This window comes from Enhydra lutris, unplaced genomic scaffold (genome assembly GCF_002288905.1).
Source record: "Enhydra lutris kenyoni isolate GAN:26980312 unplaced genomic scaffold, ASM228890v2 scaffoldscaffold12, whole genome shotgun sequence".
In the NCBI taxonomy this organism is placed as follows: domain Eukaryota; kingdom Metazoa; phylum Chordata; class Mammalia; order Carnivora; family Mustelidae; genus Enhydra; species Enhydra lutris.
The window spans coordinates 56,974,697-56,993,171 of record NW_019154096.1 but is presented as its reverse complement, the minus strand read 5'-3'; the positions used below and the strand labels follow the sequence as shown (position 1 = coordinate 56,993,171).

The 18,475-nt window shown below is 41.1% G+C and overlaps 1 protein-coding gene across 1 annotated transcript in view; it reads right to left on the bottom strand.

Moving 5' to 3' along the window:
* The window catches only part of LOC111145125 (sortilin related VPS10 domain containing receptor 3), a 584,701-nt gene that overhangs the window by 21,993 nt on the left and 544,233 nt on the right, over nt 1-18,475 (bottom strand). Inside the window, exons 17-20 of the mRNA XM_022499799.1 lie at nt 18,233-18,346; nt 15,066-15,237; nt 12,547-12,733; nt 6,449-6,582 (exon numbers count right to left, since the gene is read on the bottom strand). Of these exons, the coding sequence (XP_022355507.1) occupies nt 6,449-6,582; nt 12,547-12,733; nt 15,066-15,237; nt 18,233-18,346 (607 nt within the window). The remainder of the gene's footprint in view (nt 1-6,448; nt 6,583-12,546; nt 12,734-15,065; nt 15,238-18,232; nt 18,347-18,475) is intronic.

Below are 18,475 nucleotides of genomic sequence, written 5' to 3'. Positions count from 1 at the left end.
GCAAGCTGAAGCATTTAGCGCCAAGTATACTGGTGTCTAAAATTTGAAATGAGTGAAAAAATTAAGATTAACTGATGGATAGACAGAAGGACAGATAACCAGACATGTGATAAAACAAAAATAATAAAGGTTAATGGCAGACTACAGGTGGTATATAGATGTTCACTGTAAAATTATTTCAACTTTAGTGTATGTTTGAAGTTTTCCATAGTAAAATGTTGGGACAGAAACATGAAAGAAATAATCAATGTGATTTCATTTTTCCTGATTCCATGAATGACTCTGACCATGACTATATTCCATTTTGGTTTCCTGCCATCCCTGCTGTCATCGTCACACCTCTTGCCACCAGGCGTTTTTCTCCCTTAACAGTTATCTTTTCACGAAACCTTCACAAATTCCATGACATCTTCTTCATCTCTCACTGGTCCATATGCCTCCCCTTCTTCACACACTTTTGTAGCCTTAGACTTGGGTAGTTGGTACTCTTCTAGGCAAAGGCATCACTTTTTTTAAAAAAATTAATTTATTTACTTGAAAGAAAGAGAGAGAGCAGGGTGGGGAGGGACAGAGCAAGAAATAAAGAGAGAATCATAAGCAGGCACCCCACTGAGCATAGAGCCCAGTGCGGAGCTTGATCTCACAACTCTGAGATCCTGACCTGAGCTGAAATCAAGAGTCAGACACTTAACCAAATGAGCCACCCATGCACTCTTAAAGGCATCTCTTTTGAGAGGAGTGGAATTCTTCTTGTCCCTGAAGACTTGATCTTCTCTCCCTTGGGCTGCTTCCTTAGGAGATCCAGGAGCCAAACAAGGGTGCAGGGCAGTAAGACAAAGGGGATGCCATCTATGGTGGGAGGGAGTGTGTCATCTGATCAGACAGGGCTCTGAGTTATGCCAAATAGTGCTGAATGGGAACACACGGTTCTCAGGTGGCAGGCCACAGGCTTCCATGCTAGGGAAGAGATAGGAGCTAATTTTGTTTTCCAAATTGCCTTTGTTTTTCATCAACTGATATGCTACCATGGCTGATTTCACCTTCCTTGCAAAGCTGGAACACTCAACAGGATTCCTGAATTCTTCGTTGGCCACCAATATCTAGGGTATAATGCTAAATTAAATCAAGTATTGTAAGGTTCATTTACTAAATCTATTAGGCAAGCAGACACATTTATTAAGCCAGACCTCTGTTAATCCAAGCAAATTGGCCTTTGAGAGCTCGACAAATCCAACAGGCAGCTGATTGACTTCTCTGTCTCTGTGCTTTGTCCAAGCTGCGGGGCCAGCCCACAGTAAGAACCCTTGGAATAATATACCTCATTCCCTGCCTAGGTTGGGGGTTACATCCCTGCCCACAAACTCCCTTACTGCGACAGGTCACATATTATCCACTGAACCCAGAGAGATATCAACAAAGCTCAGGGTGACTATTTAGTTATGAGATTTCCACTTGACTAATTGAACAAGGAGCTTCAGGGAAATCTTCGGATGCAGTCTATACCAGTTTCCCAGACGCTGTAAGTCAAGTTAATATTGAACATTATAAAACCTCCACAATTTAAATGTATACCTTGATAAAAGCTGCCATTCCCAAATTGGACAGACTATGCAATCACTAGGCTTGCCTTACTTAAAGCCTTCAGCAGATTATACAGTTACATGTAAAAAAGCATTTACCAGATGAAGTGGAAAAGGCAGGATACGTAGTGGCAGATATACTACGATTAGAACTACGTAAAACAACCTGAAATATATATAAAGACCAGAATGAAGTAAAGCAAAAGAGGATCTATAGGTGTGTTATGGCTACAGGATTAATGTGAAAATTCATAGGGAAAAAAATCCCCTCAAACCTTCACACACACACACACATACTCAGACATATCCAAAAGCTCATCAAAAGTCTAAAGAATCACTGTCAATGAATCTGGTTCTATCTTCTGTCACCCCATCATAAATATGAACTTCAAACAAAAAGCATCATTTATGCCATTCAAAGCCACCTGTTATGTGTCCCCCCTACCTTCCAGTTCTTTCTCTAAATCTATGCCCAAATGAATCCTCAGTTTTGTCTGTATCTGTCTATACAGAACACAACCATGTCTTACCTTTCCAGACAAATCTCTTTCCCCTCCTGTCTCAATTCTAGTGTTTTTTTCAACACCAGGTTAAGACCAACTTCATCCAAGACTCACTCCATGATCAGCAAGGTGTGCGTCCATCACCATCGAGGCAGCTTGACTGGGCCAGTAACATTACATTCCTACCATCATACAACTTCAGATTCTCAAACAGATTATTTCTTAAAGGAAACAAATGGAATTTATCCTGATTTGTATTTCTCACAATGTCTAGCACAAAATATGGGCTCTTGAAAAAGATCCACAGAGTTACTGAGGCAAATTCACATCTCTCCTGATCAGTTTGTTGGTATGTGAGACTATTATTGAATTTTAGGAATGCTCGCTTTCTTCTATTTACTCATACGTCACACTTGCTCATCATCCTTGCACCTGTGTCCATCATGCCTTCTCATTTGGACTATAACCTCCTTGAAGGTAGGGACAATGTTGTATGAGCTCCTCTAGTCTGGAGAGCACCAAGTAAAGGGCTAAATATAACAGTTTGGGTGAATTAATTCTTTTTAAGAACTTGATTTAATTCAACCATCTGGGTGAACCTGCCCAATTCTCTTAGTCACAAGACACACACACACTCATAAAACATTACTTTCCAAGGTTATTAGCCTAAGTGTTTTCTCTGAAAAATGGGATAATTTCTCCATCAGTAATGTCCTAATGATTAAATTAAATAATGTGTACGAAGAGCTTTCTACAAAGCAGAAGTAGGAATAAATGCTCCAAATTAGCTCCTTTTACAGATCAGTTTGCTAGTCAAAGGGAACTAAAATAGCTCCAAAATCAGAGAGCTCACCAAAATACTCAAAGATACTCATTAATTTGCCAGCCAAATATGGTGCTCATTGGACCAGTTATTGAGTAATGAAATCACCTCAATGTGTATCTGGTATGGTGCTGGCAAAGAGCACTGAAAATATACCTCCTTCACTGAACCAAATGACCATTCTCAGAGGTGGGAAGAAATCTATTGAACCAAGTCAGACACACCATCGAGATGTAGATGCCATTGACACAAATGATGAGCCCAACAGTGACTAATATTTTCAAGTGCTTAGATTCTAAGCACATCTAAGTTACTAATATTTATTATTCCTAATTATCATTTGCTTACTGTTAGTTACTAATAGTTACTGCTATTATTATTCTGGCATTATAATGACCAAAACCGAGGTTCAGAGAAATTACATGACTTGATTAAAGGAATATGCAAAAAGGAATCTGAGTCTGGACTGCAACCCAGATTCATCCTATTTCAAAACTACTCTATGCTGGGTATTTGAGCAACACTTCATGCTCAAGCTTAGAGATGGAAACTCCTAACTGAAGGAATGCTCAGTTCATCACCACACCAAAGCAAAACAAACCAAACCAAAAAACAAACTATAATGCCATTCTGTAATTTAAAATTTCTGTTTTAATATGGCATAATATAGATAAGCTAGAGAGATATTTGAAATAATAACTCAGTGATGTTCATGGATCCAACATTAGTATCCTTGCTCTACAGGAAAAAAAAAAAACAACACTGAGATTTAGATCAGGTGATTTGTTCAAATGAACACAGATAATCATTAGAGAAGCAGAAACTTGACTCTGCAGTCCCTTTATCCACTTCTGTGTTTATTTTCAAAGATACTAATCTAGAAGGGTCTTAAAATTCAGATCTTAGAATACTCAAAGGGAAAAAAAATTAAAGGGGAAAAATGGCACGGTAGAAAAATGCTGTGTCTCTAGCTCCTCGGGGTTTCTGAATAAATCACTGTGTTGACAATGGCCAAGAACTACCCTTTTTGTGCACAGCAGCCTCAGTAAAGATCACCAGGTAAAGGACACTAACAGAAAAGAATTCCCTGGCTGGACAGCCAAAGTTCTCAGCAGAGAAATGAACTTCTCTAGTTCTAATTTCTCTTCCCAAATGATTTTCTCTTTTTCATTCACCATGTATGCCTGCCAGTGATTGAACTAGGATTTTAGGGTCTGTAACCTCCAGAAGACAAACAGATTGATGCAGCTAAAGCATCCGGGGACTGGGGGTGGAGCATGGTAGCAGGGAGTTAGGAGACCTGGCTCTACAATTAACCAGATGTTTGAACCTGGGATGCTCATCTCACACAGGAAGTTTTACTTCTCTAACGTACCAAATGGAGATCTTAATAACCAACCTCTGTATCTCTTGTCCTGGTGAACAGTAAGTCCAGAAATGCAAAAGCTTTGTAACCTATACTAAGAAACTGACTCGAAAGTGTACAGCATGAACAGTGCAAATAGAAAAAGGGTCCCTTGTGTCCATAAGTGTAGTTCTTTTTTCAACCCATCCTAACTCCCAGGTTTTATATCAAAATTAAAAGCATCCATTTAGTGAGAACCTAGTGTGTGTCAGGGAGTTATATAGTATCTCACTTAGCTTTCACAACAGTCAAGATGATAAAGGCATTATTCATTCCAGTTTGTGTTGAGCAAATTAAATTTTAGGTCAAATGACTTCCTCAAGCTCACATAAGCCAGCAGTGTTTCTGTGACTCCAAGGTCCATGTTTATACCATATCATTGCCTCCCTAAGAAAGAGCAGGGGTGAACCTTCTCCCACTCCTATCATGCAGGGCCTGAAGTTCTTTTTAGTCTTCAGTCATCTCAAAACAAACAAAACCATCATTGTTCATTCCTTTTTCAAAGGAATTACTATACCAGAACTGAGTATTTATTTCTTTTTTTCTCGAGATGTCCAGCATTTCCAAGTCTGATATGATATCTTTCTTAAATTATTTTTCAAAAATGAAAGATCATGGGGTTTCTGGATGGCTCAGTTGGTTAATCATCTGACTCTTGATTTCAGCTCAGGTCATGATCTCAGCATCATGAGATTAGGCCCTATGTCAGGCTTCACATTCAGCACCAAGTCTGCTTGTCCCCCTCCCTCTGTTCCTCCTCCCACATGTAATCTCAAATAAATAAATAAATAAAATATTTTTTAAAGATAAAAAGTCTAAGATGAGCAATGACAATCACATCAAGAATGGCCAAGGAATAGAGCTTCCCTATGACCCTGCAATTGCACTACTGGGTATTTACCCCAAAGATACAGATGGAGTGAAAAGAAGGGCCATCTGTACCCCAATGTTTATAGCAGCAATGGCCACGGTCGCCAAACTGTGGAAGGAACCAAGATGGCCTTCAACGGACGAATGGATAAGGAATATGTGGTCTGTATACACTATGGAGTATTATGCCTCCATCAGAAAGGATGAATACCCAACTTTTGTAGCAACATGGACGGGACTGGAAGAGATTATGCTGAGTGAAATAAGTCAAGCAGAGAGAGTCAATTATCATATGGTTTCACTTATTTGTGGAGCATAACAAATAACATGGAGGACAAGGGGAGATGGAGAAGAGAAGGGAATTGAGGGAAATTGGAAGGGGAGGTGAACCATGAGAGACTATGGACTCTGGAAGGGGCGGGGGGGTGGGAGGTTGGGGGAACCAGGTGGTGGGTATTAGGGAGGGCACGTATTGCATGGAGCACTGGGTGTGGTGCAAAAACAATGAATACTGTTACGCTGAAAAGAAATAAAAAATTAAAAAAAAAAAAAAAGAAGAATGGCCAAGGAAAATGTAAAGACAAAACCAGGAATAGAGAAAAACATTAAGCCATTACATTTAGGGACCCTCAGCCTAACTGCTTCCAAATCCTTTTATATAAGCTTGCGCATTTGTTAACACAAGTGTCACCGTCACCAGTAGCTGGGAGTAGGGAGGACGTGACAAGTTCAGAGTCTGGCCCTCTGAGTTCCCTTCTTAGAGACTTGTCAGCATCTCCTGCCATTCCTTAAATGAACCTTGGCCTTGTAGATCACCTAGTAGGTCTTGGAGAAGGGTTCTTTATATGAATTACCCCCTTTGATTTTCATAGCCTTGCATTTAGAGAAAGAATTCACATTTCCAGATGGAGTTGCTGGGTCCAGAGATGCTAAGTGACTCCCTTAACATTATATATCTTGTGGGTTGAAAGCCCAGGATTAAAAAAATATATATAAGGTGAATGAAGTTTTAAAAAATATTGATTATGGAAGCAAGTTTGTGGAGCTTCTCAAGGTACTCTTTCTTCTTTAGGATTGTTTGAACTTTCCCTATTATAATAATGAACCTAGCATAGAGACGAATGTGGTATTCAATTCTGTGGATTCATAGCTTCACTAAGTACTCCCTATTATTCCCATCCCTGGTGCCCCCAACATCAAAATGGCAGCTAGAGCCCAGGAGAAATCAGTACAGATCTACTCAGACATAGATCAGAAAGGGCCAAACCTTCGTGCTATTGCCGAACCACCAGAAATAGGTAAGGGTCCCCAGTTGACTGGGCCACACAACTGCACTGATGTTGACCTCCTTATTTCTTATGGCAACAAATGGCACTCGGAGATGAACATGTTCCACGGGACCTGGAGGAACATGGGAAACAATGTCAGTGTTTCTGTTCCTGGAATAAACAAAGTTTATCACACCCCCAGATTCTTAATCTTAACCCTTATTACCATCAACTATAATAAAACAAGGATCACAAACTCACAAATGTTGAAGTGTGTGTGTGTGTGTGTGTGCTTAAAACAAATCACCCTGTATAATAGGGAACTCAAACCAGGCTTCAGACTTTTTGAGTGACATCTGAAATTCATTTACATCTGATGTGCCCAACCATGAATGCTTATGAACCTCCAATCCAAGGACAAAGCTAGTTGACTAGACACTTAGCCAATAAATAGGAAGATAAACAGCAGTCTCTTTCATTTCTGACAATTAGCCTGTATTGTGATGTGGGGTCAGTGCATCGTGTGGAGGGCTCTTCCATTATCCTTGATTGTTAATTGGTTCCATCCTCTTCAACAATCCGCCATTGTGCCTGTCATCTGCAATACTCAGTGGGTGTCATTCAGAAGCTGGCAAGGCTGTTTTACAAGAAGGAAAATGTGTATCTCCCTAAATCAAAGGAGAAACAAAGGCCATGTTCCCAAAGAATAAAAAAAGCTGTTTGCAAAAAGGTGACCAAATTTCTCTTCTTTTCCCTCAGAAAACCGATACAAGTAGGGAGAGAACATACATGAACATACCCTACCCATAATAAATGAGGACTGTCATTTAACTCACTTCCAAAATAAAATGAGAAGAGGAAAGAGAATGCTGATGTGAAACATTAACATGTCAGTGTCACACTCTGGGATGGAGAGGAGATGTTATTTTTCAACTTTGGGGGGTTTTCTCCTTCTCCTTTCCCCCCTCCTTTCTTTTCTCTCTCTTTTCCTTCCTTTCTTCTTCCTTCTTAACTTTTCTTATATCCCTCCTATTTAACCAAATCAAATTAAAGTATTCTAATTAGCTGTTCACACGCTGCTAGTACATAGTTTCCATTATGATAGCGCTGATGTGCGAACATGGCTAAAGGTCAAGACTGCAGTCCACACATCTCCTTCGCCTGGGGGCCCCTAGTTCTTCACGCAGGTGGGACATTTTCCCGAACACTCAGCCTTCACTATTTACATCATGGGTCACTCTGGGGACAGCTCAGTTTAAAGGGAAGACAACAGATGGCTTCTTCTCACTTCTGGTCTGGTTTAAATTTAGCTGTATGATCTTTTCCTCTATCTTCCAGAGCCGTGATACTACACAGTCCATTACTGCATCCCCTGCCTTCCTTATAGGAATAAAAACATATGATTAGGATGTGCGGATGTTAAAAGTACTATAGCATTAGATTTGGGTTGTCACTGTTTCTACCATCACCATCGCCACCATCACTGTCTCCGTGTATCATTGGGTGGAAGTCCCTCAAAGACAGTGGGAGTTCATCTGACTCTATGTTGTAGGTAAATATATGTTTGGGGGAGAAGATGTTGGGACAAAGACTGATGTTTAAGTGAAGGGAGCAGCCTGGTCAGCTTGGCCCTGTCCACACTGCATTTTTCAGAACAAGCAACAAGAGTTCGAGAATCTGTGTATTTACCATATGAGAATAATCTGTGCCTACATCTCTCTGACCACAGACAGATGACCCTGAAGGTTTCTCCCAGCAAATAATTTCTTTTAGCAAATCATTTTAACCTTGTTGCTTCAGAAACACAATTGGCTGAAGGGTTAGTTATTTTCAATAAGAAAGTCTGCTCAATTATTTCTCTATGATTTGATTGTGAAAACAATAAAAAAATGAAACACAAGGTATGAGTAAACACTGGCTCCTTTTGTGACTTTATTTACTCATTTGTAGGACTTTATGTGATTTATCTTTCTTTGTTGTTTGTGTTTTGCTGATCTGTGGGGAAGAGAATGAGACAGTAGGAAGGAGTCCCTGACCAGCCATGTCCTGGCAGGAAGGCGAGAACTTTGTGTCTTACAAGAACACCTCGGAGTCTTTCTCGGTGCCCAGATGCAGAGCTCATTCCTCCCCTACTGGGAAAAGGGTGCTTTACCCTTAAAGTTAAAATTCCTGTTATTTCTCTCCTCGAAATACATGAAGCTCATTCCCCTGCCAGCTCTTCAGAACCCCGGGCCTTTCCTCAGTTAAGTGATGATACTGCTAATGGCTTGTGGCCCTGGAAATTCTTCTCAGCTTTCTGTCACTCAGGGGCCTTGGTCCAGCCACACATTGTCAGGGACCTATGCCCAAAAAGATAAAACGAGATCTCCTTCTGCCTAGACTCATGCCAAACAAAAGGATATGGCTTCCATGAATTGGCACGCCATCAAACATCACATGTATTCCAGCTTTAAGACAAGCGTGTTTGGCTAAATAGAATCTCAAGGAACAACAACATGTAACAGCTTTTTAGGGCAAAGAACCTGAGACAGAAGCTCCAGGCTTCAACCTAGGGATGAACACACCATAGACCAGGGAGAAGAAAGCTGAAGGGATTCAAGAGAGACCACAGAAAATGTCTAAAACCCTGTCAAATAGTGCTCTTTTTGATAAAAATCTAATAATCTATGTGAGATTGGTTATTATGGGTGGCTAACAACTACTTTTGTTAGCTAATGGCCCAAGGTGAGGCCAAGAGCAGTTTCCGCTATAATAACTGTCTGGTAAATGCAGCCATGATTGATGTGGAGGGAATTATGAGCATGATAAAAGTTTCAAGGAACATTTCCTCCTTTAAGTACATAACCCACAGTATAAATCGGTTCCTAGCTATTGTATTTTTTGCCACTAAGATACACTGGGCTTTACACCCTTCAGGCAGGTCCACTATTGGTGGAATTAGGAATATGGGTGGGGAAAGTGGTTGGGAGAGAGGAAAGTAAATTTTCTCTCTTTGTCTTCATTTTTTTTTTTTTTTAAAGAATTTATTTATTTTGACAGAGAGAGATCACAAGTAGGCAGAGAGGCAGGCAGAGAGAGCGAAGGAAGCAGGCCCCCTGCCGAGCAGAGAGCCCGATACGGGACTCGATCCCAGAACCCTGAGATCATGACCTGAGCCAAAGGCAGAGGCTTAAACCACTGAGCCACCCAGGCGCCCCTCTTTGTCTTCATTTTTAAATGCAGCAGTAGTGTCAGACAGAAAGTTAGTGGGTAGTATTTAGTAATTACTATAACAGGCCACATTCATCATGAGCCAAGCTGGGTGTAAGTGGCATTTCGTACACTGTGCAGGAAAATGTTAACATAGACCTCAAATTGTCATCCTTAGAAAGTCTTGTATGCAAGACTAGTTCTTGCTAGCACCTGGAAACTTGGCTTTGAGTGGTTCACTATGCCTAGACTGTTTATGCCAACAACATGGTTTACTCTAAATACGTACTTTCCTTGAGATGTCTGGAATTCTGGCAGATACGTGGCAGAGAATGCCTACTTGACTAGTCCTCAATACAAACCATGGGTACCCTATGACCCAGCAATTGCACTACTGGGTATTTACCCCAAAGACACAGATGTAGTGAACAGAAGGGGCACCTGCACCCCAATGTTCTTAGCTGCAATGTCCACAATAGCCAAACTGTGGAAGGAACTGAGATGTCCTTCAACAGATGAATGAATAAAGAAGATGTGGTTCATATATACAATGGAATATTACTCAGCCATCAGAAAGGATGAATATCTACCATTTACATCAAAATGGATAGGACTGGAGGGTACTATGCTAAGTGAAATAAGTTAACCAGAAAAACATAATTATCATATGGTTTCACTCACATATGGAATAAAAGTAATAGTGCGGAGGACCATAGAGGAAGGGAGGGGAAATTAATGGGAAAAAATCAGAGAGAGAGAGAGAGAGAGAGACAAATGATACAAGACTCTTGACTCGGGGAAATAAACTGCGGATTAAGAAAAGGGATGTGGGTAGGGGGAAGGGATAATGGATGATAGGCATTAAAGAAGGCACGTGATATGATGAGCACTGGGTGTTATACTCAAATGATGAATCATTGAACATTATATCAGAAATTAATGACGTACTATAACTTGGCTAGTTGAATTTAAATTTAAAAATTAATTAATATAAAAGCAAAGCAAAACAAAACAAAACATGGGTACTGAGTCTCTAAGGAATTTCTCTGGTAAATAGCCCTCCCCACATGTTCCTGGAACTCCTTCCTAGAGGAATTACACATGTCTTGTGTGACACCATGGGGAGGAGAGCACAAATGGTTTCCTCCAGACTTTGCCCCATGGCCCTTTTCCCTTTGTTGATCTTGCTATTTCCCCTGTAATAAATCAGAGTCTGAGTATTATTATGTGTAGAGTCCTATAAGTCTTTTTAGAGAAGCAAAAACGTGACGGTGTGATCTTGGGGACCCCCGAGCCATACATATAATCCAGTCTGATTCTCATAGCTTCCTTATAACTTAAGTACTAAGATGAGGAATCAGAAATTTGTAAAGAGTACAAAATTTGACCAATATTATACGTTTAACAAAGGCTAATGATCAGATTTCAAACAGAGATCCTGTTATTCTAAACTCTGGCTTATGAATGCTTGGGACACCACCTGCCTGGGTTTTTGACCTTGTGTTTCTGACACAAAATGAGTAGAGGTGGTGGAGTGTGGCCCATAGTTCTAGTAGCACCTGGCCTCCCCTATCAGAATGCAAACTCTGCCAGGCCCAGGCCATTCATGTCTGTATTGTTGCTTCCCCAGGTCCTTGCAGAGTGCATATATATATCAACAGACACTTGTTGAATAAATTAGTAAATAATTGGGTGTTTTATTTATAGTCCCTATTTGCTGTAATAAGAGCCCCATGAGGCAAAGTACCAGTTAGAATTAAGCCATTTTAAAGTTGGAGTTCAGAAGACCCACAGAAGAAATAATTTATCTCATGGCCATGTAGCCTGGCATCTCTAACGACAGAACTGATCTATAATTTGGGTGTCCTCTTATGCACAACCCCTCTCACCGTCCTTGTGATACAATTAGGATCAAAATGCTAGGAGACTAGGTGGTTTACAGGTTTCCAGAAAACTTTTAAATGTGGGTTGTTTATATAGTGGAGTTTGTCGTCACTGAGTTGGAAGTACTCCTTGTATTCACTTAGACCCTTTTAAATATACATTTCACCATAAGTAGCATATTACTCCCAAAACATCATGAGGTATATAAATTATAACTATGGAATCCTTTAGGCTCATGAATATCACTGATAAAGGCATAGGAAATCAATACCAGACTCATAAGCATATGTCTTGACCCAACATTCTAAAATCATACTATTTAAATTCTAGTGTACATGACTTAAGTCCCAGGATAGCAGATACACAAAACGTATCCCCGACAAAGTAGTTTAGAACTTCAGCTGTTTTTGATTTGTGCCAAGCAATGGTCAATAACAGTGAAATATATTCTAGAACAAAAACAAAAAAAATTGGAGAGTCTTTAGAATTGTTCATAACAGGAATGAACTTGCAGTAACCTTGTATGTAAGAATTAAGTTCTTTTTTGTGTTCAGTACTACATTTACAAAATCTAAACATGTCTCTCTAATCCTTCTTTGGGTCTTCCAACAGAGATTAGAAACTTCCTTTGATTTGGGCTGCCTTCACTCATAGCAGCTTGAAAATGAACTTGTGACTGTGAACCAGATGAGTTTCTTCTTCCTAGATCTTTATGAGTCTCTAAAGCAAAGGGAAGGGACTTTGACCTGAATGTGTATCTGCCTGTGTACACTTCCATCAGTACACAGTGGAACTGAAAAGAAGGACTCAGTTGGCAATGTTATCCCAACTTGCAAAATAATCTACTTCAGTATCAGAAAACTGAAACATGGATGAGCACACATCTCAGTCTTTCAATTTGGGTCATTACTTGGTGTAGTAGTCATGCCACATCTAGTCTCAACTCTGCATCCTAGAAGTCTGTGGACAGCGGGAGTTGTCAACTGGAAGGAGCATAAGAAAGGAGATGGTTCAGGCTACTTACAAACCACATGTAGGAAGAGGACAGCAGTGTCGGAGCCCAGGCTGTTCTCCGCATAGGCCGTCACCTGGAAGATTCCTGCACTCTTGTACACATGCTTGATGCCATCCTCAATGGGGCTGAAGTTAGCATAGGACACTGCAATTCCATCCCCAAAGTCAAGCTGGATGTTTGTCCTTTGGAGATCACCCTGAACGGGAGGAACAGCAGTTGGCCAGGGCTCGTTGACATGGTCAGGTCTGACTCCTATTGGATGCTTGGTCCTGTGTCTTCAGCATCACCCTTCTGTGGACCCAGAGCCACTCCGAGGAGTCTGAAGCACCCTCCACACAATTAGCAATCAGACCCTTATCTGATATCTAGCAGGCACTATGGGCAGTACTATGGACCTGTTATCCCTACTATGGACCTGTTATACCCAAGCTTGGGCAGCCTGAGCTGGTTGAATGGGCACTAGGGGATAGCATAAAGCCTCTAGGGAGCTCTGGAGTGGGAAGGCTGAGGCATTCCCTGGATTCCTCACACACTTGGTTGAATTATTCATCTCCTGTGTCAAAATCATAACAATAGCAATAATAGTAACAGCTGACACTTAGGAAATTTCTTTCCAGTTCCAAGTAATTAATCTCACAACTTTATAATGCAAAAAGCATTACTTCCCCATTTTACAAATGGAGACAAAAAGAAATTAAGTAAGTAGACCCAAGTTACACAGCTAGTAGTGGAAGAGACAAGTTTTGAACACAGGCAGTCTGGTTTCAACACTGATGCTCTCAATTACATTGCTATAATTATAATTGTTTCATGTTTTGAGATTTATTATTACATTCTAAGCATTATGCTAATCACTTAACACATACTCTATACAACACTTTCAAAATAACTCTGTGAGATAGGATGGTTATTCCCAGTCTAGACATGAATCCTGCTTACCAGTCAAAATTAAATCTGCACTCTGTTGACCTTGGATTTCCCTAAACCTGCCTACACCCCTCTTCCCTGAAGCCTTTTCCACCATCACAGCTCACCAATCTCTGCTTCTTGGAAGAGCAAGAGCCCCCTGGCTGCTGCCTGGTGGTAGGAGGGCATGGGTTCAGGTGAGTACATCTTACCATCCTAAGCTAATACTTGGCTTAAGAGGTGATATTGAACTCCACCCTTCCTTGTTCCTCCTCCCACTATAGTAGGTCAATGACTTTGGATAAATGCAATTGAACCTGACCACAAAACAAGGATCCTAGGTAAAAAAGAAGAATCAGCTCTCTCTATTTACAAAGAGGGTTGATGGAATAAAAAGGGATACACATCATTTTGGAATTATGAGCCAATCCTCCCGTCCAGTGAATGTGCACTGATCACAGTTTCATGTTCTGCCTCATCACCCATGGCAACCCAGATGTGAGTGAAATATTGATACGTGCTCCCTTGCCCCCTGCACAATGTTGACTACCCTTGAGTTTATGAATATAAATTGAAGTGGAAATGAACTGGAGGCAATTCAAATGGATAAGATCGTGGCTCTTCACATCCATTCAAGAGAAGGCTTTTATAATGCTGGTCCTGGAAACTCCCTAGTGGAAATGTGATAATGACCTCCTCTGAATCTTAAAGTCCTTTAATTCAAGCCCCCAGTGTGGGTGACGGCTCAAGAATCTGTCAACCCAGGATAAGGAACCTTCACCATCCTGTTCAGTATGGGCCAGATTTTAAAGGTTTCTAAAGTATTCACATTTGGGAAAAAAACTGGCTTGCTTTGGTCTCTTTCCAAGATCTGAAGAGCACAGAGCAATTTGCATACAAATTTAGAGGGCTTTGTAAATCAGGCAAGCTTTCTTGCCCCACCACCTCAACAAGGAGTGCCTGAAAAACTCCCTGGTTTGGGAAAGAGATGAAATAGCTCATGTAGGGAGCAAGAAGCATAAGACAGAGCTATTTCCATCCTTGAATGAATGAATGCAGGCTGATTTTACTGCCCCGATTGCAAAAGACACAAAAACGTGAAATAATGGAGCAACTAGCTGATGGAAAAGCAACTAATGTGACATTCTCTATACAAATAAGTTTAAAGATTGGCAATGATCTTCCCCCACACTCACACTCATACTTTCAAGACCCTTTGAAAGCCCTATGGGCTTTTTTAATCAGGGGGGTTTAAGGGTTAGAATAAAGCAAAAGAGGCTCTGGGAGTAACAGAAAAAAAAGAAAAAAGAATTCCATTCTTCTGGAAGATTTAGAATACATGGTCCTCTGGTGATAAACATTCCTTCAACAAAGCAGACCCTTAGGGAGGACCTCAAAGAATATACCCAGACCCGCATCTCCCAGAGACAAGTGGGCCACCTGGAGCCTAGATCCATGATGTGGGATGAAGGGACGAGGTCCCTGAATATCTAAGCCTTCTTTTACTCCTTGTGTCTTCTCACCATTGACTCTGGGATTGGGCCTTATGGGGACACGTGATCTTTTTCTTCCCTCTCTGGGAACAGTGAGTTATGACCTTAGAGACCCAGGACAACACCAACCTCCTCCATGAGGATGATGAAGGTCGCGTTATGCCCCTGTTCTGCCACCAGGCGTCCGTCGGTTGTTACCACATGGAGGCCACGAGGGGCTTTTCCGGGACACATCTGGGCCTTGGCCGTGTACTTCTCCCGCAGCCCATCCGTGCAGTTGTTGGACACAATCCGCCGGTACCTGAGGAGTATTGACAGTTGTCGGTGGTGTGAGGTACATGTGTGTGCATGTGTGCGTGTGTACGTGTGCACAGGTTAGAAAAAAGAGTGCAAGAAAACCAGAGGGAGATATGTTTCACACAGTGGCTCCTAAAAACTGAGTCTCAACGAACAAAGCTGAGGAACTGTTATCCCTCCATCTGAGGAAGAGCAGCTCTTTAAACATTATTATTGATCCTACCTGGTGAGCCACAGATCAGATCAGTGTCTAAACCAGCCAAGAAAAATCAATGTCTGACTCACATGTGCGATGGAAGGAGGCGAAGCCACTGGACTAGTGGAGCAAGAAAAGCAGGTGTTCCTTTCTGTGAGGGAGGGCCTTGTTCGTACTTCCCTAAGGCCGTCTCCAGCTCTCTCTGTAGCTCCAAGCAGCGAGAAGGTCAGACCCCTCACTCTGATTCATCAGGACGCCTCTTCCTGCCTTCCCTCTACCCCCAGGACATCAACCCATCCTTTCGTACATACTAGTCCTGGCTCCAGAGCCACTGGGCTATTTTATAGCATCTTTTCTCTCCTTGCTAATATTTCACTTCCCACTTGACAAAAATGGCAGATCGGAAGCATGTTGCTGAGGGGAAATTAGCTCAGAGAAGTTATTAGCATGGGAAACCTCCCCACAAAGCACTGTGGCTTTTTAGGACAAGGGCCTCTTTGTGCATAGTGATGACATGTCACGTCACTTGACCACTGATCTGAGCATGGGAAGTTGAGCCAATGGCTTGTCCACCATCCTGACCTGTAGGACGGACATTATTTCCACTATCTATAAGGCGGCATGCAATCAACCTTCTGGTAAACCCGCATAATATAAATGCACCACCACCATCATCATATCCCGTCTTCTTTGACCCTATATGTCAGAAGTAATTAACCCAACCATCCACGTTGCCTTCTTCTGATAGCCCTTCAGTTGAAGGCAGACAAAACAAAATCTTTTATGAATGACATTTATCTTCCACTATACCTGATATTCTTTCTGGTCCTTTCTCCACTTCCCACCCCCAAACACTGCTGAACTACCAGCCCTACATCTCCATCCAGAGATCTCAGGAGGATGTTAAGCAAATGTTGTGTGTATTAACTGCCTCAGATAGAATTACAACATATCCCCTTGTAGATACACATTATTTTTAATTGTCTGCTGAACTCATAATGGATCTAGAGCTGTGCTGTCCAATACACTAACCACTTTCTACCTGTGGCTACTGAGCACTTAAAATGTGGTTAGTCTTGCATGTTGAAATGATACTATCTTGGACATATTAGGTTAAAGAAAATATACTATTAAAATCAACTTTGCCTTTAAATTTTTTTTTAATGTAGCTACTAGAAAATTTTAAATTACATCCGTGGCTCATATTATAGTTCTTTTGGTCAGTACTACACTACACCATCAAACTTCTGTGATCAACGTACACTTTTTTGCTGACTTCTAGTCATTTACAAGATATTTAATATTTACTTCTGGCAGGTATTTTGGTGGGCAACCTATTCTAAAGTGAACTGGATATCCTCTACTCTCCTCTTCAACCTCAATTGGCCAGCTGGTCGACAACTTGTAATGTAAGCCAACATTTAAGCAAACTAGAGATATGTGTAGATGTTTGCGGTAAGTCTTTTGAAAAAATACAAACTGTCTTTCCTTCTAATCTCCCTGATTTATTTGGTTGGCTATTTGGGATTTTACCTTATTTGGAGTTAAGCCTAAGTCACTTCAAATTGGGTATACCTAAGTGTGTCACATGATCATAAGAGATGTTGAAATGTAATTTGGTGGCCTAGTTGACCATCTGTGCCCATCATATTCCTTTTCCTCAAAGTTCATAACACTATGTTTTCTGATACTGTATCTCTAAGTTCATGCTGCTGGATCTGTAATGTGAATGGCTCCAACGCCTGAACCCGACACTTACAATAAAATTACATTAAAAGTGCTTAAACCCCAGCTCAAGGCCCAGCAACAGTCCCCTAGAACCAAATATTGAGCTAAAAATTCTTGGTTTTTGGTAACTTACACCACTCAGTACATCTCTTCCATCACTTTTTTTTTTTTAACCCTCTGTAGACATCACGTGAGTAGACAGTACCTACCAACCAATATTTTATAACCAGAGAAGGTAAAAGCACTGAGATGGTGAGTAACCGATGTGAAATGTCAGAATACCCATTGAAAGAGTTGAGGCCGGAGTCCAGAACACCTTTATCCTCTGCTACTCAAAAGAGTTGTCCCAGGACAGCAATGACAACATTCCTGGAGCTTCTCAGAAATGAGGAATCTCAGTCCCACCCCAGATCTACCCAATCAGAAGCTGCATTTTAACAAGACTACCGGGTGATTCATACATAGCACATTAAAATCTGAAAAATGCTGTCTCAGACCACCAATCCATTTTCCAACTCTCTTCCGGCAAAGGAGAGGGGAAGACAACAAGTCTTTAAGGCAATATTTTTTCAAACACCTGAGTAACTGTAAGTGAGCAGGAAGAGAAACACACACATCATTGGGCCATTAAAGAAAGTGTGGGGCTTGATCTTCTTATTCCAGGGAGCCCTAGAATGGGACTTTTGAATTTTTAGTTTCAGTTTCCAGCACCAGCCAAGAAGAGACTTAGTTCATCTATCCTTGGAGAGCCCTGTAATATGTGTCTACCACTTGTATTAATTTATTTCCCTCAGGGCCTCCAAAATAAGGTGGCATCTCTTTCCAGAAGAGAAGGCCTGACCAAAACCATAGCTATGGTCTGTCAGAGGCAAATGGAAAAACGCACTGAATATAGTAGTCAGAAATCTCTTCAGATATTTCCAAAAAAAGGTAAAGAACTCCTCAGCCTTCCTCAGAAGCCCCTTGTAAACAAACTCTCTACGCTCCAACTTGCTTCAGCAGAAATGCTACCTTTAATGGCAACCTAAGGAAACAGAAGAATAGTGAGTAGAGTTTCTTTAGGTGTTTTACTTACCCAGTGCTGTTTAGGTAGCTTTGACCAAGGCTGCAGTCCTTTGATGGGGATGCTGGGTTGTACCAGAAAGCTGGGACACACTGGCTCTCTCCGTGTCTCTCATAGCCATAGTCACTGTCCAGAAAATGAATATTGCCCACTGGTATAGACACATAAACGCTAAAACATCCTCCCACCTACATACATAAACACAAATACATCCCTACATCCAAAAAGCTGCAATGCATTCTTTCAAATATTCCC